This window comes from Pholcus phalangioides, unplaced genomic scaffold, assembly GCF_987345545.1.
Source record: "Pholcus phalangioides strain wild (caught in Gottingen) unplaced genomic scaffold, Ppha-v1.0 ptg000021l_1, whole genome shotgun sequence".
Lineage (NCBI taxonomy): Eukaryota > Metazoa > Arthropoda > Arachnida > Araneae > Pholcidae > Pholcus > Pholcus phalangioides.
Window position 1 is genome coordinate 808,411 of NW_028301614.1, and position 23,755 is coordinate 832,165.

Consider the following 23,755-nt stretch of genomic DNA (forward strand, 5'->3'; position numbering starts at 1 on the left):
TCTTTTAAGGGGAAGGGTCGTTCCGTAGTGGGTGCACCTGTTTGCATTCTTTCCTATGGGATCTGGAAAAATGTCTGCTCTTCAAAGGATTAATTGAGCTATATAGCGCATACACATATCATACAACGCAGCGTTCCTCAACCTATGGTCCGTGGACCAGAAGTGGTCCGCAAGCAGATTTGATAAAATTATTCACCCGTTGTAGTTGATATTTATAATATCCATGTGGGTTCAATTAAAATTATAAAATTATGCCCTAGGTTCATACTAATGTTCACCATACGTCATCGAGGAGAATGCAGAAAACTGCAATCTTCAATCCGGGATATCACTAAATTTTGCCAAAATTTTCAATTTAATGCATTTGAAGCAATAAATTGAAAAAAATGCTAAAAGTGCTGAAAAACAAAAACAGAATCACATTTGATGAGAATCATCTCGGGTCTCCGCGCAGGAGCCCTATCAACCCCATTCCTCTGGGGAGGGCATGCAGGGGCCTCAGTTGAATAGGAGCTTTCACGATAAGATCTGGCACAATGATTTATGACAATGAATATGTAAATTAAGAGGTGATGCCTAACCTCCATTTCATTTTGCCCTGGGGCTATGCTGTCGTTGGGAAGGCAGTAGGGACACACTTTTTTTGTGATTAAGTATTCAAAAATTAGTTTGAGCTCCGTGAAACAGCCTCGTTATCATCAAAGCCTTATATAACTATCAAGGATTCTGCGAGAAACTTTACGTTGGAAATCCCTGATATAGACACAGTCATAATAAATATGTCATGAAAAATGCCCCTCTAATCATGCCACCATAGGCGGTTGCCTCGTCGCCTGGCGCCAGCCTTGGTTTCACATTACTCAAGTGATCCACGGCATATTAATTAACACACTTGATAAACCCACAACACAGTTCCACATCACTCGAGTGGACCACGGCACGTTTCCAGATCACTAATTAATAAGTGCCCCTGCAGCACATTTACATACCACTTAATAAGTGATTCGTGGCATATTTACAGATCAGTTAAGTGGCATGGGGCACACTTCCAGAGCACTTAAGCGGCCCAGTTCCAAGTCACTATCAAGCTACTCTCAACTAGGGGTGCTCCAGAGTCACTGTCTGGGGGGGGGGGGTAATTTTGTTTTTCAGACAAGGAGTTTGTAATTCCAGGGGTGGGCTATGTTTTACGAACTCTTCTTTCGGTTAGGCGTTTTTGTCGTCTTGGAATGGGGGAGGGGGTAAATCACCCGATTACTCCTCCTCCGTGAAACCGCCACTGCCCGAAACGCAGTTCCACACAATCTCGAGCCGCTTTTTGGTTCCACATCACTCAAGTTACTCGCACCACAGTTCCAGAGCAATTGAGCGGCCAGCGGCACATTCCATTCCAAAACACGACACGCTTTCAAACAAATGAAGTGGCCCGCACTCTCTAAAAGGTAAAGCACCGTGTTGGCTTAAATGATCTGGAAAAGTACGCCGCAAGCCACTGGAATAATCTGAAAATGTCGGCCATGGGCGGCTTAAGTGATTTGACAATCTTTCTTGGGCACTTGAGCGGTTTGATTATTTGTAGTTTGGCACATTTCGAGGGCCACATTTGGCCATCGAGATATAAGTTGGGCCATTCCATGTTCTAACTCGCGAACCTCCACAATTTTATAGCAGAAATAAATTATCTTCAAACAGTAGTAGTTCGTGTATTGTTTCCTAGAGGACAGCACAAGATCAAATATTTTTGGGCTACTTTTGGTTTTGAGGATGAATTTTTTTTTTTAAACGTTCGGGCAACTTCAAAGGTGCAGTCATTGCAAAGGCCGTAAATTATGTTTACCATAAGATGCGGCGTTTTCAAAAAAATATTCCCAGCATTTTGTAGGTTTCAATCAAAGCGTATTCAATCAAATATGATTTGGTTTCAATTGTAATTGAGTATTAACCGCGTTGATTTCGATCAGTTCGTAATTGAACTCAATTGACAGCGAAGATGGAGTGCGCGGGGAGGTTCGTAACTTTGATTTTTCCTCCATTATTTCCTTTGAACGATTCAATTTAAAAGCGCTGCAGTGCAGTTTCGGAGCTCCCAATTGCATTGATCCTGAAGCCGGGATTTCTTAGGAATAGGTTTTTTTTGCGTCGCGTGAACCAAATTGGACCATTTTGCGCCGGCCGAAACGTGTTACGTAATCACGCTACGCGTTTGTGTTTTCCTAGCGTGGCTCATTAGATCAGGACGGCTGTATTATAGTATATGGCCTTGGCATCAGCTACTTTGTCGTCTGCATGCTCCGGTTTGAAGGGAAGGGAAAGAAAACACAGGAGTGAAGACAACATCTGCAAAACGCGCGGAGCACGACGCATTTGACTCCTCCAGAAGCAGTCGTCCAATCACTCCCGACGAAACGCGCTGTCGTGAGCCGCGTTGCGGTCTGTAAGAGAACAGTCGGAACAGGGGACAGGTTGGCGATTTTCGGCGACTTTTTTTTCGGCGCCAAATATGTCCGACGACTCCATCAGAAGTCGCCAAGGCCGTTAGACACATTACGAGCGCCGAAAAAAAAAAATCGCCAGCATAGAAAACAATATGAAAAATATCATGAAACACAAGAGAAATGGAAACGTAAATAACAGCTGAATTGAGCGAGCATAAAAATGCTAAAACCAACAAGTGTAATTATAATAAAAAAATAATTATAAATGAAAACCCGGACTCTCTTTCCGGGAATCCGGGTTCTTATAAATAAACAACGGTCCTGCATGTTGTATAAATAAATATATTCCATGTATTATAAATTAAAACCCGGACTCTCTTTTCGGGAATCCGGGTTCTTATAAATAAACAACGGTCCTGCATGTTGTATAAATAAATATATTCTATGCATTATAAATTAAAACCCGGACTCTCTTTTCGGGAATCCGGGTTCTTATAAATAAACAACGGTAAAATAAATAAAATAATAACGATGCAGGGGCATCCTGCATGTAGAAAAGAATAAATATTGGAAAATATTAAAGGTACAACCTGAGGGAAAATATGTCCAAAATAATTCCAATTAATCCGACACACACACTACATCGTATATACGGAAGGAAGAGAAAATATGAAGAACTATCCCAATGGTTTTTCAAAACGCTGCGGCTATAAGGTGACGTCATTTGGAAGAAAAAAAGAGAGAGAATAGAATGGAAAAAAGAGAAAACCAGTTTTAAAATGGTAGTAAAACCCGTTTGAAAGACACGCTAGGACGCTAGGAAACGGAAAAACAACCACCAGCGCCACTGCCTCGCAGAATTCTTCGAATATTCTGGAACAACGACAACCCAGCAGAACAACAACAAACAGAGCGTGCCAACGATGGCAACTTATCGCCGGAAAAAAGTCGCCAACTTGGCGTGTCCCCTATATCGAAGCTGTACCGAACAGTCATATTGATTTTCTTATTGGTGAGTGGACTGCGTGTCGCGCGCCGTCCACTCACCAATCAATCACAAAAGTAGTATGACTGTTTTCCTATAGAGCGCAATACTGTTCACGACAGAGCTTTACGTCGGACGTGGCTTTCCGACCACTTCTGGAGGAGCCAGATGCGTCTTCCGCCGCGCGTTTTGCCTATCTTCTTTTCATTTTCGTTTTCTTTCCCTTCTCTTCAAGCATGAATGATCATGCAGACGACAGAATAGCTGATGCCAGGGCTATAGAGTATATAGTCGCCCTGAGCTGATGCGCCACGCTAGAAAAGCACAAACACGTAATGTGATTATGTTTCCTAGGAGTAAGCTTTTTGCGCCGTGTGAACCGAACTGGACCATTTTACTTTGACAGGAACGTGTTGCATAATCAAGCTTTGCAGTAGCGCTTATAGTGGCATTTGTGGCCCATCAGCTCAGGGTGACTGTAGTATATGGCCCTGGTATCAGCTATTCTGTTGTCTGCATGCTTATCCATGTTTGAAGAGAAAAGAAAAATGAAAAGATCTGCAAAACGCTCTGTGCATGACACATCTGACTCCCCCAGAAGTGTTCGGATAATCACATCCGACATAAAGTGCTGGTGTGAGGATTGTTGCTCTCCGTTTTTGTGAAAAGAATGTTTTATCTAGCTTAAACCCTGCCATAGTATAATCCCTTTTGGTGAGAAAAATTCCTGAAAGCATGAAGAGAGATGTTGCTGAGAGTGAAACGGAGTCATGCTTTCAGATCTTTCTTGCAAAAGAAAAAAATTGCCAACACATTGCCGAAAGGCGATAAAACTATGGCTATTAAAAAAACAGAAGAAATGGAGATAAAAAACGATAACATAATCAGATTAAAGAAGTCGATTGAAAATACATCATCCTAGACAAATGTAGGATTGGAAATACAATGAAACCTGTCCTTAACGGAGCCTGTATCAAGCCGAAACCTGTCTTCAATTGAAAAAAATCGTGGTACCATGATTCCAGTGTCCAAATACACATTTAAAAACTTGGATTAAATGGAACCTATCTAATGCGGAAATGGAAAGGGAAATTGTACCATCTCTCTTGATGGAAATTTTTATACAAACACTTCCAGCATTTTGCGACCAATAGACCACACGGATCATACAAAATGTTTGTCTTAGATCGAAATTTTTTATGCAATCTCTGCTTGCCTATGTGAGTTCTACATCATCCACCCTAGGACTAGATAAAACCATTTTGATGCCGTGGTTTTTGCATTTGAAATTCTGTGGACATGTACACTTCATGTTTTCACAGTAATACATCCTCTGATGGCAATATTTGGAACTATTTTTTTTCCGCTGAGAAAGAAATTTCCATCCCTTTATTAAGTCTTCCACTAAATGTCACAATTTTTTCATGACAGGTTTTGGCTGTATGCAGCTTTAAAATAGGCTTCTTTAATTATGGATACGCTGTACATATTGAAATTTCTGTATAATGATATTCCAGGGACAGAAACAACTTATTATACAAGAGTGATTGATATAGATGGAACTAAAATTTCATGTCCATATGAAAAGTGCATTGGGACTAGAGAGTAGTATCCTTATAATTATATATGATTTTCACTGTATATGCTTTCCGTATTTTTTAGAATATTGCTGAACACTTGTTATATATTCATTACTGCTCAATGTCGGGTGTGTTCGTAAAGTGTTTGAAAAGTCAAAAGCGGGATGTATTCAAAAAAGAAGTGAGTATGAATTTTCTTGATTTTGAACTAATTTTTCTCTTGAATGCTAAACGCTGTTTGCAAAGCATAACATTATGTCTTGTCTAACACACCCAAAAATTTTAAAATAATTAATTTGGACATGTTAGGATGTATCCAGAAATGTCTCCTAGTGTCGTGTAAGTATGGTTTGTAGTGCACTGCCCTCATGTCCCCCACATCCTGCTGCAGGGTCCATAGACTGAAATGTTTCACAAGCCCTCAGGATGGACTTTTCACTGGCATTCTCTTCTGTGAATTATTGTAATAATTTGATATTTATGATTATGATATTACAAATTCTTATCAAAAGAATAATAAGAATCGTCCTGATTCCCTGCGTTGGAGCCCTGTCATATCCACCTTTGTGGGGGCCATCACTGCCACCACAGTTATCTGAGATAAGCATAGGCAAGATAGACCTGAAGGCCTGAAGGGAGAGGGTACGATGATGTCAATATATATATTTATATACAGGGTGATTATAAAAAAACTATCCCGACATATGGGCCCCTAACTATCATACCATTTACAGAAACTGAATGAAATTTTGGCATAAGGTATTTTGATGGATGCGCTCAAGAATGATATGGAAAACAACAGTGTCACTTTAACAGTTACGGTTACAGTGAGAAAATTTCGAAAATATCAAATGGCAACACCAAGTTTTTTGTATTGGAATGGGATCTCCATTGTGAAAAACCCTAAATAGCGTTCGAACGGCAACTGTAGCATGAAAATCACCGGCGGTAAATAGGCTAAAAGTGAGGACAACCAATAAAGACAGAGAAGCAGCATAAAATAAAGCATTTTATTGTGTTTCACAAATATTCCACATGACCTTGTGGAGGACTAATCAGCCTGGGATCTCAGCCGAAGAAACGGTGTGATGAATGAAACGAGCATTAATGCTCTGGTGCACGGCGAAGTCCTTTTTACTTTTTCCTTGCCTAGCTCCGGGGATTTTCGTGCTACAGGTGAAGGTCATGTGGAAAATTTGTGAAACACAATAAAATGCTTTATTTTATGCTGCTTCTCTGTCCTTATTGGTTGTCCTCACTTTTAGCCTATCTACCGCCGGTGATTTTCATGCTACAGTTGCCGTTCGAACGCTATTTAGTGTTTTTCAGTATGGAGATCGCATTCCAATACAAAAAACTTGGTGTTGCCATTTGATATTTTCAAAATTTTCTCACTGTAACCGTAACTGTTAGAGTGACACTGTTGTTTTCCATATCATTCTTGAGCGCATACCTCAAAATACCTTATGCCAAAATTTCATTCAGTTTCTGTGAATGGTATGATAGTTAGGGGCCCATATGTCGGGATAGTTTTTTTTTAATCACCCCGTATATATACTAATATGTAAGTCACCCGTACACATATTTGATGTTATTTCTCCTCCCCCATGGAGATAAGAGTTGGCATCAACCCTTTAACTGTACATGTGAAAGAAATACATTCACACCCTCTATCCTTTCTCTCGACTTTTCATTAGTAACCCTTCAAACTAAAATTTCTTTTCTTCTAACTCAGCAATAACTTTTTTCTTTGCTACTACTACTTAACCGTATGTGCACCTTTTGTACACATTTCCTTGCAGAATTTCTAATGAACCACTACATGTCAGAATGTGTCGAGTGAGTATATGCATTGTCCTAACATAAATTCTCCCTTGCTACACTGTAACAAGTGAAAAATATATAGGCCTTTATAGTAAAGTAGAATCTTCTTAACTTGACATGCAGATAACTTGATTACCTGGATAGGTCAACAATTATTGTTCTCATGGTTGGCATAAAACTAAATTTGATGGGGAGAAATCTCTTTAACTTGACAAAAGATAGCTAAATCCTGCTTAAGTCGACTACGATTTGTGATGTGCTATGACAACTAATTTTTTGAGCCTGCTCATGGATTGGCTAGTTAATAAATTTTCACGTCACTTCTCTTGTATATTTAAACTATTCCTTGTTTCATTGTTTTTTTGCCATTTGTTGGTCAAAAATACTTTCTCATACTTAGGGGCTAGGGTCGCTTTCTATTTTTTCGAGCCTGGAAACCCGACCTAGGGACTACAAAAAAGTCACAAATAAGCGTGAATGATATCTACTATTACTTAACTGCATTTCTAATGAATTAGTACATACCGGAATGTGCATATCCGTGTTGTGAACCTAATGTAAAGTTTGTTTTTGTGTAATGCTTGTTATGTGTAGTGCTGTCATCTGCCGTGGATGATATATGAAATCTTTAAGCGAGAGATGATTGAATAAGATAAAAAATTGTTTTTTTTAAATCAGAATTTTTAAGTTTAAAAAAAATAAGTTTCCCTAACTTTCTGCAATTGTACTGCTCATTCCCAAATAACAGATATTTCGACACACACTTATGCTTTTTTTTTACCATAGATAAAAATTTTTTGTAAACTTTTCTTGAAAAATTGCAGATAGTTCTTATTTATTCAAATGTGTTGAGGAGATCAAATGTGTGAAACCTTGGTAACTTTACATCCGCTCAAGTCAACATGCTCATAGATGCTTTTGGGGTGTCAAGTTATTGAGATTCTACTGTAATACATACATGGGGTAAGAGTTGATGAAAGAGGGGGGAGGAGGAATGGGAAACCTGTTCCTCTCATATTTTTTTCCTTTCATTTCATTAAATTAACAAAATTACAATTTTTGATATTTAACTACTCTAGCTCAAGTGCTCATTGTCCAAATTTGTTGCCCGAAGCTTGTACGTAAAAGGGCTAAAAAATTACAGAAAAATGATAGACAATATATTTCGTCAGAAATCACGCAAAATGTCAAAGCAGGAGTCTGTCCAGACTTCTTTTTAGAGCCCAGTTTTTCCTTATTTTTGTGTAAAGAGTCATTAAATTTGTGGAGAGTGAAATAATTTAGCTAATTTATCACAAAAGATATGAAACTGCAAACTTATGGTTTCACTTATTTGTATTTTGTGAAGAGTATGTTTTCAGATCCAGAGAATTTTGAGAAGGGTCCGGACAATGGACACAAGTTTTGACTGGACTGACCCTTGCAAAGTTAACGAAGCATGTCTGTGATATTACTAGTTTGCAATATTTTTTTACCACTGAGGGATTATGCAAGAAGTTTCTCTTCGATTACTGCCCCATTGGTGGCGGGATTGCTAAGCATCGTATTATAAACATTCCAGATAACATGTATCATGATGTAAGCTGACATTACTGGTTGGCGTGCCCAGTGAAACATGAGCACTGAAAATACACGTGTATTTTGAACACATTGCCACTTTTAATGAATTATTATAAACATTTTATATTATTTTCTCTTGCATCTTGAACAGACGCAAAAATCAAAGTCTTCAGAGAAACAGAAAGCCGTCTTCTTCAGAAGATGATTTTCTTACAAGGTGAGTTACCTCTGATATACTGTTTTACTTACCGGAAAAAGAAATTGGAACAGTAATGTTAGTCATGTGAACATGAAGTATGAAATATTTTTAAACTTTGAAATATGCCATTTGAGAATGACTTCAACAGTACAATTAATTGAAAGTCATGATAAATGTGAATATTTGTACTCATTTGTAAAATATTTTAGGAATGTGTAAAGGGAAAAAGTATTTAACCATTGTTGAATATCAAATGTTTTAATGAATATTTTGATGGTAGTTTTTTAATAATTTACTTGTTTTCTTTCATACAGCTACTGGCAAGATTCAACACTTTCACGGCACCATAAAAATACCAGTGACACCTCTTTAGACAATGATACTTTCAGGTATATTTCATATTTTAAATTTGTAACCTCAAAATATAAATTAGATTAAACATATGTACTCTTCTACATTTTATGCATAAATTTCGACTGTAATTTTGTCATGCACATTTTCTTTTTTGTACCATCTTTTTAAGTTTCAAGGAAACTTGCCACTGTTTCTTTTTTTGCTGCTTTATGTCTTTTCTTTAGATCAGCGGTTCTCAACAACCGGTGCTCCGCGGAGCCCTTGGGGCTCCTTTAGCACTCTCCAGGGGCTCCGCGGCCGCTCGAGGAAAATAAAAAAAAGCAAAAGATAAAAAATAATTATAAATATTTTTAAATTGCAAAAATAAATCAGTTACTTTGATGAATAATTAAAAAGTTGGCCCACAGGGCTCCGCCATAGAATTTTTTTACTTAAAAGGGCTCCGCGAGTCAAAAAGGGTTGAGAACCGCTGCTTTAGACACATTTTGATAACAGTACATTAGATAAATTTTGTTTAGTCAAACGGGCACACATACCAGGAAAACCATAACAAGAAATTTGGCATTTTGAAGTTGCATTAAGATTTGCATGCTCTGAACAGGGAGGAAATATATGCTGATAATTCTTTCACATGCACTTATGACCAATGACATAGATCAGTGGTTCACAACCCTGTCAGGGTTACACACTAATGCATTAGGGGGGGGGGGTCACAATGGAATTTCCAAAACAAAAATGTTGTGGCAACAAATTTATTTTCATCTTTGTTAACATAAACAAAATATCTATTTGTCAGTGGTAAAGGGCATTATGTACATTTTTGTTAATCTTTGAATAAAGCTATTAATTTGCAGTATTTTTGCTGCACTACACACAGGCATAGAGCGCAAAGTTCTGTTTCAATAAATAGCAGAGATATTCGATTTATAACAAAGTGAGCTCCATAGAAAAACATACTTAAAAAATCTTTAAATGGCTCTTCTGTAAAATGTTCTTTTTGTGAAGTGGTGCCTTTACCTTTGATGTACAGATATATTAAACCAATATAATGCCTTCTGACTGAGGATCTCAACATACATGTATCATAAAATTATCATAATAAAATTCTACATTCTCTCTCTCTCTCTACAATTATCTATATATTCTTAGTATTAATAATCTATACACATACAAACACTACTACTAAACCAGACATGCACCTCGTCCATATTCCTCTGAGGAACCTCTTACGAATTGGTACATGTAAAACACTAAGAAACAAACCAAGAAAATTATCTGGTAGCAAATGGCCACTTTTATTTTGAAATTGATTATGGCATAGGGTCACAGATAAAATTCTTGTATATGGGGAGGGAGTTTGTGCTAAAAAAATTTTAGGATCCACTGCCATATATCAACTCGATCAACTGTCTTGTGATCAAAATTAAACTAGTCTAAATACCATTTAAATGACAATGGTATACAGTTCTATCAAACATGTAACATGACATGAGGTTCAACTTATTTGTTTAATTCAGGATCTGAAGAATCCAATTGGGAATAAAATTCCCATAGCATAATACAGTAGATTCTTGATAATCTGAGGTGAATGGGACTGAGAGCACCTCAGATTACTGAACAACTCAGATTATCTGAAAGTGATAGAAAAGAACTTTTATGGGGGGGGGGTGCCCTTTTCCTACTTGTTTAACCCTTTATTCATTGCACAAATACCCTTAGCATCTGTATAAGACCCATGGATTTTACATAAAAGTGGCTGATAGGGTCTGGTGGTCTGATATAAATACTATTTTTTCGCATTACAAACTAACTAAAGAGGGCCCTGCTTAAGGGAAATTCTGGACTAAAGACACCAGTTTATGGATCAAAACGTTCTAAATCAAACTACTCGTGTTAACAGAGAAAAGTCACACAAAATAAAACAAAACTCATTCTTTGCGAAAAATAGACAGGTTTTGAAAAGGAATTTGGAAAATTTTCAGCACCTCAGATTTTCCGGAACCTCAAAATTTTGAGACTCTGCTGTAATGGTAAAAAAAGTAATTTTTTATCATTATTAATTATAGATTATTACATCTAGATATACTATTAATTAGGAATTATTACATCTTTCAGTCATTTTCTGTATTATGTATTGTTATGAAACTTACTATATGCTAACGTGTATAAGAAAAATTTTTTTTGCCAAAAATTGGGTCTTGAAAAAATAGGGGGTTACTTCTGTGCTCAGATGGCAAATTGTTATCTCACTTTTCCCAAAAAACGGAGTTGTTCGCATTCCAGAGTCCTATTCGCTAAAATTTTGGATGGTGGCAAAATTTTGTCTTTTTTATTATATGAGGAAATAACGAAGGCAAATTGCGATAAATCAAAAAGCCAAAAAAAAAAAAAAAAAAAAGTATCGCATATTAGCAAAATATTATTTACAAATTTGCCATCGTAAAATTTTGATTAAAAGTGACTTATAACATTTTGCCATCTGAGCACGGACTTGTACATGGATAGTATTATAGATATCCACAAATTATATATACTCAATTCCTTGCAATTTAAGATGCAAGTAACTCATGAACTAGTTGATGTAGTTCATTGTCATGTATCAGATTAGAGTGATCCGGAACTTAATGATTTCTATGATGAATAAAGAAAATCTCAAAATAAAAATAAATATCTTTGAAAATTTTTTTCAAATTTAAGTCTAAAAAAATTGGGAGAGGGGGTTCCAATACTCGTTAAAATATGGTATTGTTTTTCCTTTCACAAACATTAAAATCAGTCAATTCTCTACAGATTTGATACAATGCATTTTTTGTGATTTTCATCATCCTGCATATTATTTAACAGGCAGAAATGTAAAAAATTTCTGGTACTTGAATCCAAATCAAAATCTGAGTTTATTATAGTCATTGTTATTGCTTTACATTTTTTATGTATAATATCTTGTTTTAAATTTCACTTATAATAGAGAAGAAGATGCCTATAGGAGTGAGCTAGATGAAGAAATAAAAGGTTTAGCTCACTTGATGCGGGAAAGAGCATTTGCTCGACATGCTCATAATTTTCAGATGATAATTAACAAAGTAAAAAGCTTTCTTTTTTGCTTTTCATTTCTTTGTATTTAGATTTTTCAGGGCTTTAATCCTCAAGTATCTTGAAATAAAGAATATAGTATTTTTTAAATGCTTCATGACTTGAGAATAAATGTAGTGGAAGTACAGTTGATGTTTGTTATAATGATCCCATGTTATAGCGACCATTCTATTACAACGATTGGTAGGATAAGTCTCAAACGTTTTTATATAACGACTATCATATATGTTTTCCTTTCGATATAACGACGTTCTCAATATAACGTCCGTTTTCAACAGGATGAAGGGGATCATTATATCAAGCGTCAACTGTACGTAGAATATATGAAACATAATGAAAATCTTATCAAAGGAAATTTTGAATTATGAATTGACATTCACTCTAACAATATAGCAGAGTCTTTATGTTCCAAGATATAACGATCCTTTCTAAATTATGAAATTTGGGTTTATGAATGGTCACATTTGCTCTAAAATTCTACATTGAAATAAATTTTTTTGCATGACAATTTTTTTCATGTTTTACTGTTACTTAGAGGCTGCATATAATCTTCTGTGATTTTGTTCTGAACACATTAACATATTTTTCCACTCTATTTTGTCATACAATTAACAAAGGAAGTTTCTTCATTTGAAAATTTTTATAAGTCCTAACTTTTTTAATGCATTAGACAATATAAATGAGATGCCACATTGTAATTATTATTTAGAATCTTTTATATTCCTAAAATTCAATGGGGTTTTTTACAGTATGAAAATGATGAGGAAAGTGATGTTATTGATATTCATACTTTGACATTGGTGAAGGAAATTGGTTTGTATTTACGTCCTTTTTGTCTGCAATATCATTTTTCTTTACACTATTATCCAGCATTGATCAAGTTAAAGCACCAAAAAATATTTAAGGAAGACGTTTGAAAAAAAATTCTGCTTTGTGTTAATAAACTCACTGTTAGTTTATCAAATTAATCAAAGCTCCGCCTTATATCTGTATGCCAGAGGTGAAGGGCATTATCAATTTTCATCAAAATTGGGATAACAGTACTAATTGGCAGTACTTTTGCTATACTACACATGGGTAGAGAACACCAAGTCCATTTTCAATAAATAACAGATATTTACACTTTATAAAACAAGTGAGCTACATAGAAAAATGTACTAAAAAATCTTTAAACAGCTCTTCTGTAAAATTTCCCTTTTTTCACAAGGTGCTCTTACCTCCGCCATACAGATATTTCTTATGGGTATTTATCAAGATTTCAAATACAGTCAAGCCTCGTTAATAAGTCACCTTGGGAAACCAAAGATATGACCTCGTAAGTCGAGTGACTCGTTAAAGGAGTAACCCTATCCTTGCTGATTCCCGTCTTTCTCTCTATTGAGACTTTCATGTGGAGAAAACAAAATTTCAGTTATTCAAATGAGTTCAGTCATGAAAATTGATTACTCGAGTTTTTATTAACTAATTAATGTTTATTTGCTATATAATTACGCATTTGTACGACACAAAATTAGCTTTTTCGATTTTTAAAAATTCACAAATTTTTCCACATGTTTATGAGAACCAAAGTATTGCCATCATATATGGCAGTTTAAGTCTTTTGGAACATTATTAAATGAAAATTAAATATTCTTTATGAGTTTGAAAAAAAAAAAACCAGTTTATTTTTTACTGAAAAAAAATACTGGAGAGTTTTGTTTGTGTGGAATTGGGGTAGTTGATGAAGCGATCCTCTTTTCCAAAGAAGATCGAAATTGGAAGTCTCAGTCTGTTGTGCTTTGCAGTCCAATTTTCCTAATTTCTGATTTTTCATATTTCTCCACTATAATGTTGCTTTGTCTTTAAAGGTGAACATACCTTTTTTTTTAACTTAGGAGCATTCTTTCAGTAGGGTGAACACACAGGATTACAGATGCCTGACAATTGTCCAGCTAAGACTTGTTTAAAACACAGAAAAGTCGACAAAATTATTGAGTGAATTGAACCTAACATTATTCTTTTATATCTCTAAAAGAACAACTCGGAATTTCGATCATGGCCACTTTTTCAGCAAAAGTTAACGAAGAACCGCAACTTGCCAAGAAAAAAAAAATTCAGCTGAACCATTCCCACATTAGGAGTACCCCAATGTTGAAAGAATGTGTCAACAACCCTGCAGTTGAAAAGGGGGGGGGGAGTAAATGGAGGCTTCAGTCTGCTTGAATTGCTAAGTAGATTTTTGACGTGGTAAGAGTCAACGTTGAACTTATTGTGTATATTGCATGAAAAGTTTTTGATTTGAATGGTAATTTTTGAAAGGGTGCTTTCACCAAAGTGACTCATTAAGCAAAGTAGGGGACACATTATCAAGAGTTTAATAACATTATAACCCCATAGACTATAATTGGTATTTCCAAAAAGTGACCCGGTAAACTGAGTGACTCGTTACCTGGGTGACGCACTAACAAGGTTTGACTGTATTTATGTGTTTAGAAAGAAAAACACTTTATAAGAAAATGAAATTATTTTTCAAGTTCCAAAGTTTCATCTCAAAATTCATTTTATTAATTGTTTTTGCTTGGGAGTTATGTGAAAAATTTTATATAAATAATTAGTACCAGGAATTTTTTATCTTTTGTGGGAATGTGTAACATGAAGAGAATGATGTATTTATGAAGTTTTTATATTTTTTTTCAGCTTTTCTAAAATTTGATTTAAAAAAGTCATTATATTGTGTGAAAGTGCATAGTATGTACAGTGAAATCTTGCTTCAACAATATTGGATATAACGATAAATCCCTCTACAACAATATTTTTTCAAATCTTGTGTGGAATTGCCCATAGTCTAATGCTAAACACGTCTTGATACAACAATATCCTCTACTACAATAAATCCCTCTATAATGATATTTTAAAGAGATTTTGAAACCACTGCAACAATATTTTTTTTTCATATTCTGCTCAAAATCATCTTGAATTTAATTTTAACTTCATCATTTGATTTCATTTTCCCAATTAGCCTCTAATAACATCAATGTTTTGCACCACATGATCAGCGAAAATGTTGATAAAGCTGTTGGTATTGCCACTTTCTCTGTAAGGCCGGTATTACACTATAAAAGTTTGATAAAATCCCTTTTATAAAACTTGAAAAATCTAACCAATAAGGTTATTGGTTACATTCTAGAAAATGCAACCGTTGACCTTATTGGCTGCATTTTTCAAGTTTTATGATAGGACTTTTATAGTGTAATACCGGCCTAAGACACAGAAGTGCAATATGGTAAAATTCTTTGCAGGGCCAAATGCATCTGAATGAATTTCATTAATCAAATGATAAATTGCAGTTTTTTGCGACGAACTTTAAATACTTTTAAATACTTTAAAGCATGTTTTCTGATGACACTAACAACGTAGATTTAGAAAAGATGCCAACAAGAGCATAAATTTGATGTCATGTGATGACAATGTTGCCTCTTGATATAATGATAGTCTCTCTACAATGATATTTTTTCTCTCTTGGCCCGCAGAATATCCTTATATCAAGGTTTCACTGTATTTTCAGATATTATCAACTAAAGATTTTCAATTTTACTGATATCAATTGAACTGTGAGCTTTTTCTCCACTAAATCAAACTTATATTAAGTTTTTTTTTTTGGTAATCAGCTGATTATCATAATGAAAATTTGGCATTGTCAGTGCTGTATTTTGGTATCTGAAAATAAATCAAATGTTATGGCAGGTTACTGCTCATTGGCATTGATGAAAAAAAAAGTTGTTTGAACTTGTATTCAGTTTTTGATGTTTATTGAACACAGGTCCTTCCTCGAGGAGCACAAATTCTGATTCACAAGTTTCAACTACTAACCAGTATTGGTACAAAACAAAAACGAAAAAAGGTTAGACTAAATATTTTTTCCCCTTCTTTTTAATATTTAATTTCATTATTGAATTGCTTATTTTATGCCATTATTCTTATTCTTATGCCACATCTCATTTTCTTTTTATTTTAATTATTTGATCATTTATTTGATTTATTTATTTTTGCTGTGTAATACTTACTTAGAAAAAAAAGATTTTGGTGAACTGAACAAAAAAGTAGAAGAATGGCAAGAACATACTGGACTTTTCCTTGATAAACCCGATTTCATAGCGAAGCAAGGTAAATTATAATTAAAGCACATTATTTAACATTATCCTTTCATTCCTGGTCACATTAAGTATTAGTATTTTGCAATAGCAATCATAAATTGTTGTTAATAGAATTAGTGAGGTTGTAAATAAACTAGTGGCAACATAGGTAATATAAAATTTTTATTGAACATGCAAGTGAAATTCTATTGTATTTATTCCATCTATGTAATCAATAGCAAAGTTCTGTACCTTTTTCTGAATGTGTATGAACCATTGGATGCTGTTTGCAAGGTGGTTTCTTTCAATCATAACAATGGGGGTATCCTTATTGCAGAGTGAACCCATAGTTGTATTCCGACCTGCATAAAAAGCACACACCCATTGTGCACCCATATAATAGAGTCTAATTTTTTTAATTGGATAGGAAAAAAAGTCTTGATTTCAAAATTAGTATGTATTTGCTTCAGGCCATAAAAATATTTTAAAATATATAAATGTTATAAAAATTTATTGCATCAAGGAACTAGAATGATGTGTAAAATAATTGAATCCAAATTATTTGCTTCACTTGTCTTTTTTCCCCCTACTGTATTTATCAGCCAAATAATTATTTTTTTCTATCATGATTTGTTCATTATTGATATTTTGTTAAGCTATGCTCACATAAATATTTTTTTCTTCCTCAAACGAAGCTATGCTAACTTTTTAGGTGGTTCCCATTCTAAAATTCTCATTTCAATTTTTTTTCAAGGATCAATCATTTCAGTTTCCCAATCATCATCACTTGGACTGCTTTCTGTAATAAGTATGTTGCTTTCAATATTTATCAAAATTTTGCATAGTCACAATGCTGAATTTTTTTTTTCATTTATTGAAAACACTTTTCCTATCCAATTTTAAAAACAAACTTTAAAATTTTTTTATTTTATTTTGATTTCCTGGTCTTTTATAAGGTTTAGATTGTTTTTCTTTTTTAAATTTGATTAAAACCAACTTCTTAAAACTACTTTGTGATAAGTTTTTTTATGTCCAACCTTGATAGAAATAGGGCATGGGGGAAAAACGTTTCAAAATTTTGCCAGCTGTGGGCAAATAGTGATATCTTTGCTAGCAAAGATAATTTTTTCCAGATCATGTTTGTGAGCCGAGATCTTTGCTAGCAGAAACATGATTTCCCATAGGTTTCTATGGAAAATCATTTAAATTCATTCAGAGCATTGCCTAAAATCTAAACATAAGTTTTTAAAATATCAAGGAGCACTATAAAAAAGACAAAAACTGACAGAAGCTAAAATAAGCAGCTTTGAAATTGAACAAATGAGAATTTACAGGAAGTTAAGAAACTGAAGATATTTTTAATTTATAGGCCTACCAGGTTGCCATAGCAACTGAAAAATTGGTACTGGCGTCTAAAATTTTTTTGTGTAGTTATTAAATTACAGTTGAGAGCAGTACAAAATGTGTGTTTGGAATTTATAGCAGCATGGTAAACATGAAAGAGCGTTACTATGCCCTGAAAATGCCAAAAGAAGTATTATTTTGAACCTTTTTCTTTGGGTGAAAATTTTTTTGCCTCCTAGATGTTTTTGTAATTTGTCCAGCCCTGTTTTATTTTATGTGCTGCACATAGCATAAAACATGTTGGTTGTGCACAGTGCACAACCAACATTAGCGTTAGTCCATTAAAGCTGGTGTTGACAGAAAACAGTGAAGTTCGTAGATGTCCCTCCATCCATTTGTGATTTGGTCAGGTGGAGGATATAGACAAGATATTTTCCTTAATGAGCTTGAGGCAACCACAGATAGATAGTGCCTTCATTTTCAACCCATCTCACTAATGGCAGTAAATTGCAATGTAAAGGTATGGCCAGAGTTGGTGTTTGGTGCAGTAGTAGCAAGTTAATGTGCTATATGCATTTCAGAGCTTAGCCAGGTTTTTCAATTAAAAGAAAGACACATAACCTCTGAATATTTCTGTGAATGTCTCTGAAGTGTTTGTGTTTTCCCCCATTACTCTGCAGAAGAGCTGAAGGAAGCAGAAATAGAGGAAATTACAGAAGAAGATTTCGTGGACTTATCTGAAAGCGGTAATAATTCTGTGATATACATTGCATTTTAGTTCAATATAATTCACTGATTATTAGGTATGTTTTGATGTAGATTCGATGTGGTAAATAATTTTTTAATATTCATAATTTAATACTCAGTTTCAGTAGCTTGATTTTTTTCATTTAACCTTCAGATGATGACATCCTTGATGATAGGAATTTTTCTTTGCCATCAAAAAGGATTGCTTCCAAGAAAGATAAGCATAAAATGCCAGTGACAAATGGTAATGCAATGACTTATCTGTCAAGATTATATTGGTTTTTTTTTCTATACAAATAGTTTCAAATTATGTTTATTGAAAGGAAGGTTTAAACAAAAGCATCATTATGACCATCTGAAAATGATCAGACCATAAGTAATTTCATTATTTATGATGATTCGGTAACAAACTAAAATTATACCCAATATGTCCATGTAATATATACTTCAAACACAATTCACAGTCGTGTAAAAGCCATGTCATTTAGCAAATATAATGTCATAATTCTTCCTCAAATTTATTATCACAGACTTCTTTCACAGAATGTTACAGGTAATACTAAAAAAATGAAATATAATCATGCAATATTTCTACAGGTGATGAAATGCTTAAATACATTATGGCCAATGATAAAACCATTGTTCTTAGCCCTAACAAAGAGTCTTCTCAAATTCAGCTCTGCACCAGTGCTGGTATGACATCATCAACCCCTGGTATGAATTCTATGTTCTGAATAAGTTTATTATTATTTGGGATTGCTCCTTTACTAATGTTTCTGAAAAAGCTGATTGTGTAATTATAAGCATCTTTTGCATTTGTGTACCTATAAAAAGATGAGTTTTCTTGAATCAGTAGCAACAATTTTGTGTGTTTTAATAAATAAATTATTGTTAATCTAATAAAAAAGAATTGACACAATCTCACATTTCTATCTCAGTGAAAGAAAGTATCAGAAAGATGAACAGAACTTTCTTGTCATTAACACTTTCTGATTATGCTGTGAAACCATTTGATATTGGGACTTTTGATTCAAGAGGTAAAAATATTTATTAAAATACCTAATGTTTAAAAAATTTAATTTATTGATGAAAAATTTATTTTTTTGTCAGTTCCAAAATCATCAAGCCTAAATAGATAAAATAAATAAATACATATTTTCAGAAAAGGATAATCCAAGCATGTATGAAAAAACATTTGTGAAGTATGAATTCACGAGGATTCATAAAAAATCTTTAGACCTTGCTACAGGATCAAAAGGTAATAATTCCACACTGAAACTATATTGCTATATTACTTAATTATTATTCTTTGTAATACAGGGGTTCTTAACCTATGGGTCATGACCCTAACTTGGGTGGCAGGACCTTCTGAGATGGGTCGTACAAATCCACTTACAATCCTGTAATAAATGTGTTTATTACAACATTAGTTTCCTTAATTTTGAAAGCCAAACGGACTCTGTGCTGCAAAGTAAATCATTTAGTTGATTCTGAGTCATGGCTAGAAAGATGTTAAGAACCCCTGAAAAGATTTGTTCTGATTTTAACCTGCTTATTCATTAAATAAAAAAATTATAAATCTTTGAAAGAATAATTTTTATCTTTTTGTTTTTAGCAGGTGGTGCTATTTGTGCAAAAAAACAGGAGGCATCAGAAAGCCCTCATTCTAGAAAGTCTGATGATGATGTCACTGAAAGTGATGATTTGGTTTCGTCTAGCAGTGGTAAAAATTTGAGTTTTGATAAGTTTACTTCCTTATGTGAAAAATTTATGTTTATGAATTATGTTATGAGCATTATCACACAGTGGATCTGACAAAAGGTATTCCGATTAAGCAATGAAGTGGGTGGTTATACTTATTATTTAAAAACATTTTTTTCTTACTCTTCGAAATTTATGCTTTAAATCATGATTGAGTATTCATATTGACTTAGAATTAGCTTTGAATTCATTTCACTAATAATATTTGATAATATTCGTCTCACTCCAAAAATATTTTATTTTTTATTCGTGACAACATGCAACATGACAAATTAGTACAAAAAGACGAAAACAGTAACACAGAATAGAAATACACACAAAAGAAAAACACAAATACATATACACAAAATAAATAAATAAATAAAATTAAAAAAAACTTGTCTTCAATGGAATCACAAGAAACTGAGAATTTTTTCCATTGAACACAGGGTTCTGCTTAATAGAGGTTCAATTATAATCAAAGTACAGTATAATAAAAATAAATCAATTGAAAATAAAGTAATGTACATTATTTACTCTATAATTACTAAATATGTTAAGTTTAGGCATCTGTATGAAACTTTGCCCCACACTATTCTTCGTCTAACATGATTACATTTACGTTCTTTTTGACTTTCCCTGAAATTTTCAGTCAGGGTGCTAATATCTGTCGTCTCAAGTTCAGTTTGTATATTGTCGTCTATGTAATCCTCAGCACCAGGGCCATAACTAGCATTTTTGTGAGCGCCGGGAGACATGATGTTTTCGCTACCCAGACCTCTGTAAAATTTAATGATTTTCCCATGTAAAATTTTCCCCCCTCCTAAATTTTGCTGCCCAAGCAACTGACCTCCCCCTTCGCCTCCCTCTAATTCTGGTCTGCTCGGCATTTGCGATCACAGAAAGCAGCTCGCATACAATTTTGTGTCTTGCATATCATTTGGAAATCTAACCATTACACTTTCTCCTGTAGAAAAGCCTGCTTTAACAAAAAATTTTGTTCCAATTTCACAGAAAGGAACTGCTTCATTACATATGACATTTCAAAAGTAACGGTTTTTAAAATCTTAGGGTGGGTGAAGTGAACAGCAAGCAGTCATTGGATTAAAAATTTAGCTAGAAGCACTAATATTTTGTATGATCTGTTGGTCAATTGGTTGCGAAACAGTTAAAGTGTTTGAGAAATTTTCTGTTAATGGGTAAAATTTTTTTTTCTGTTTCCACGTTAGACAGGTTCTGTTTAATCCAGGTTTTTTAATGTGTATTTTCGCATTGAAATCACGAGACCACGATTTTTATAGTAAAGACAGGTTTCCACTTAATACAGGTTCCATTGAAGACAGGTTTTACTGTATTTGTTAATATATAATGCCTATATATAATGATACTCTAGGAACTGAAGAAAGGTATCATTCTAGATGGAATATTGTAACATTATGAAAAGTGCACTTGTACCTAGGAGCAATATTGCTATAAATGGTGTCGTTATATAGGATTTTTGCTGTTTTATAAATTAATAATGTAATAATATGTAGTGGGTTGTCAATACATTTTAATGTATTGCAATACAGAGGAGACAAAAGGAATAAATTTTTGACTATGTTTAGAGTAACTTGCATAGAATTGTTTGAAAGCTTGTACATTAAAATCAATGCTTCTGATTACATAACTTTTTGGTACGATAGATTTTGAATCAACTTCTTCTCAGGTGAACTTTGTGTGCAATAATTCAGTTACATTCTTAAAAAAAGGAAATTAAGCAATCATCTGAAAAAAAAAATTCTGATAGAAATGATAGAATATATTTTTCCTTCATTTCGTTTATTATTGCATTCCAATCATATGATTGTCGTGTTATTAAAAATATGCAAATAATAAATAATTCTGTAGTTGATATTCAACTTGATTTTGTGGTGGAAAATAATCTTTCTTGCTGTTCTCAAAAATATAGAAATGATCTTTCAAATAGCCTTACTCTTTTGAGGTGACTCTATTACAAGATGGAGCCTGATTTAATTAATTATCATGTTTGAAAATATATCTAGTGGGAATGCCAATTTTTTTCTCTTCTATGATTTCGATGAAACAAAAATAAAGACCTATTTACATTCATAAAGTGTCATCATAATATATTTGTATATCTGATATAATTTTGAAATTAAGAAATAGTTATGTGTAAATGTGTTGCTAGTAAAAAAAAAATAAAATGAATGAATGAAAACTAAAAAAACTCATTGGTTCCCTTAGTAACATTTTTTCACATTCTTTTCATATTTCAATGCTGAATTGGCAATGTGAATCTATTTTTTTACTTCTTGTTGATATAAATTTTAATATGAATGATTATTTGTGGATGATGCAGACTTTCATTGCAGATGATGAATATTTCATATGGAGAGACAGAAATTTCAGTGCTTGCAAATCCACCAAAGAAACTGAATCAGATCTTGGTACAGCTTCTACATCTAATTATGGTATGAGCTGATTGACGTAATTTTTTGCCATTTTTTTCGAATTAAAGATTACAAAAATATTTACAATGCACAACATATGATTGATGGCATGTTGAAAAAGCAATCCATACTTAGTTCTCATACAATTTCAGTCTACAGGGTGCACATTGGAAATTCCCTTTATCCTGGAATAACTCGGGAATTGTTGATCCTAGAAGCATACTTCCAGTTAGAAAAAGTATCCAAATAATGTGACACCTCAAATACAGGGTGTTCTGATATTAACAACCTCAGAGGGTTGTTAGTAGACATCAAGAGGAACAAATATTGCAATGGAACAGGGTGTCACAAACCAAGTTGAGTGGGCGAAAATCGCAAAAAACACATGCAAGCTCTGTCTAGAGAAAATGAAAGGTGGATGCCAGTTGATAGCTGAATGCATTCGTGGGTTCGCTCACCATATCTGACATAAGTAGCATGGCGAAACTCATTCGCTGCGATGCAAATTAAATTTATTATGACATCAATAGCATACTTGGTATCTTCAAGCTCATCTGTGAATCTTTTTCATGTCATTGTAGACTGCACAATGATGTCAGCGGCTGCCACTTCCAATAACTCTTGTAATAATTGATCAAATAAATCTTTTTGTAGTTATTATTGTACTTTTTGTTCCAGCGTGACGTCAAAACTTGCACGAGTTTTTCAAGATTTTCACTCTTTCAACATGGTTTGCGACACTATGTTCCATTGCAATTTTTGTTTCTCTTGATGTCTACTAACAACCCTCTGAGTTTGTCGGTGCAACATTAGAACACCCTTTATATATATCATTCATATTGCAAGGGGTGTATAGTTATTAAAATAAAAAAAATTAACTTTTATACGAATACCTTGTTCTCAAAAACCCAATTAAAAAGTCATTGTCCTGTCTCTCTTGAGCAAAAAAAGACAATTTTTAAGTGCAATATTCACTGAGATATTTGAATTCGAAATTCTCTAGAAATGGCAACATAATAAAGCATAGAATGAGCTTGTCCGTTAGTTTATGGGCCTCTTTTCATCATTTCCATCTATTTTTGAATTCAAATGCACTTAAAAACATGCAAATGTTTTTGATGGGCTCAGGAGAGACATAGTAAAAATTTTCTAATTGGGTTTTTTAAGATAGGGTGACCAAATAAGAAGTTACCTTTTTTATTGTAATAACTATATAGCCCCTAAGCAATATGATTGACGTATCTGAGGTCTACACATTATTTTCGATACCTTTTCTAATTGGAAGTATGCTTCTAGGATCAATGGTTTGCGAGTTATTCTGGGATAGAAAAA

The 23,755-nt window shown here is 33.8% G+C and overlaps 1 protein-coding gene across 2 annotated transcripts in view; it reads left to right on the forward strand.

Moving 5' to 3' along the window:
* Positions 1-1,815: 1,815 nt before the first annotated feature.
* Positions 1,816-23,755, forward strand: part of LOC149070469 (uncharacterized) — a 43,574-nt gene continuing 21,634 nt past the window's right edge. The window contains exons 1-16 of one of the 2 annotated variants that reach the window (XM_089249098.1): positions 1,816-2,007; positions 5,083-5,181; positions 8,536-8,601; positions 8,898-8,972; positions 11,903-12,017; positions 12,777-12,840; positions 15,827-15,907; positions 16,075-16,170; positions 16,894-16,947; positions 18,164-18,229; positions 18,385-18,474; positions 18,828-18,944; positions 19,169-19,267; positions 19,393-19,488; positions 19,846-19,953; positions 22,346-22,444. In XM_089249098.1, coding sequence (XP_089105224.1) covers positions 5,165-5,181; positions 8,536-8,601; positions 8,898-8,972; positions 11,903-12,017; positions 12,777-12,840; positions 15,827-15,907; positions 16,075-16,170; positions 16,894-16,947; positions 18,164-18,229; positions 18,385-18,474; positions 18,828-18,944; positions 19,169-19,267; positions 19,393-19,488; positions 19,846-19,953; positions 22,346-22,444 — 1,243 coding nt within the window. In that variant the 5' untranslated portion in view covers positions 1,816-2,007; positions 5,083-5,164. The remainder of the gene's footprint in view (positions 2,008-5,082; positions 5,182-8,535; positions 8,602-8,897; positions 8,973-11,902; positions 12,018-12,776; positions 12,841-15,826; positions 15,908-16,074; positions 16,171-16,893; positions 16,948-18,163; positions 18,230-18,384; positions 18,475-18,827; positions 18,945-19,168; positions 19,268-19,392; positions 19,489-19,845; positions 19,954-22,345; positions 22,445-23,755) is intronic. The other variant, XM_089249099.1, reaches the window with a different exon arrangement.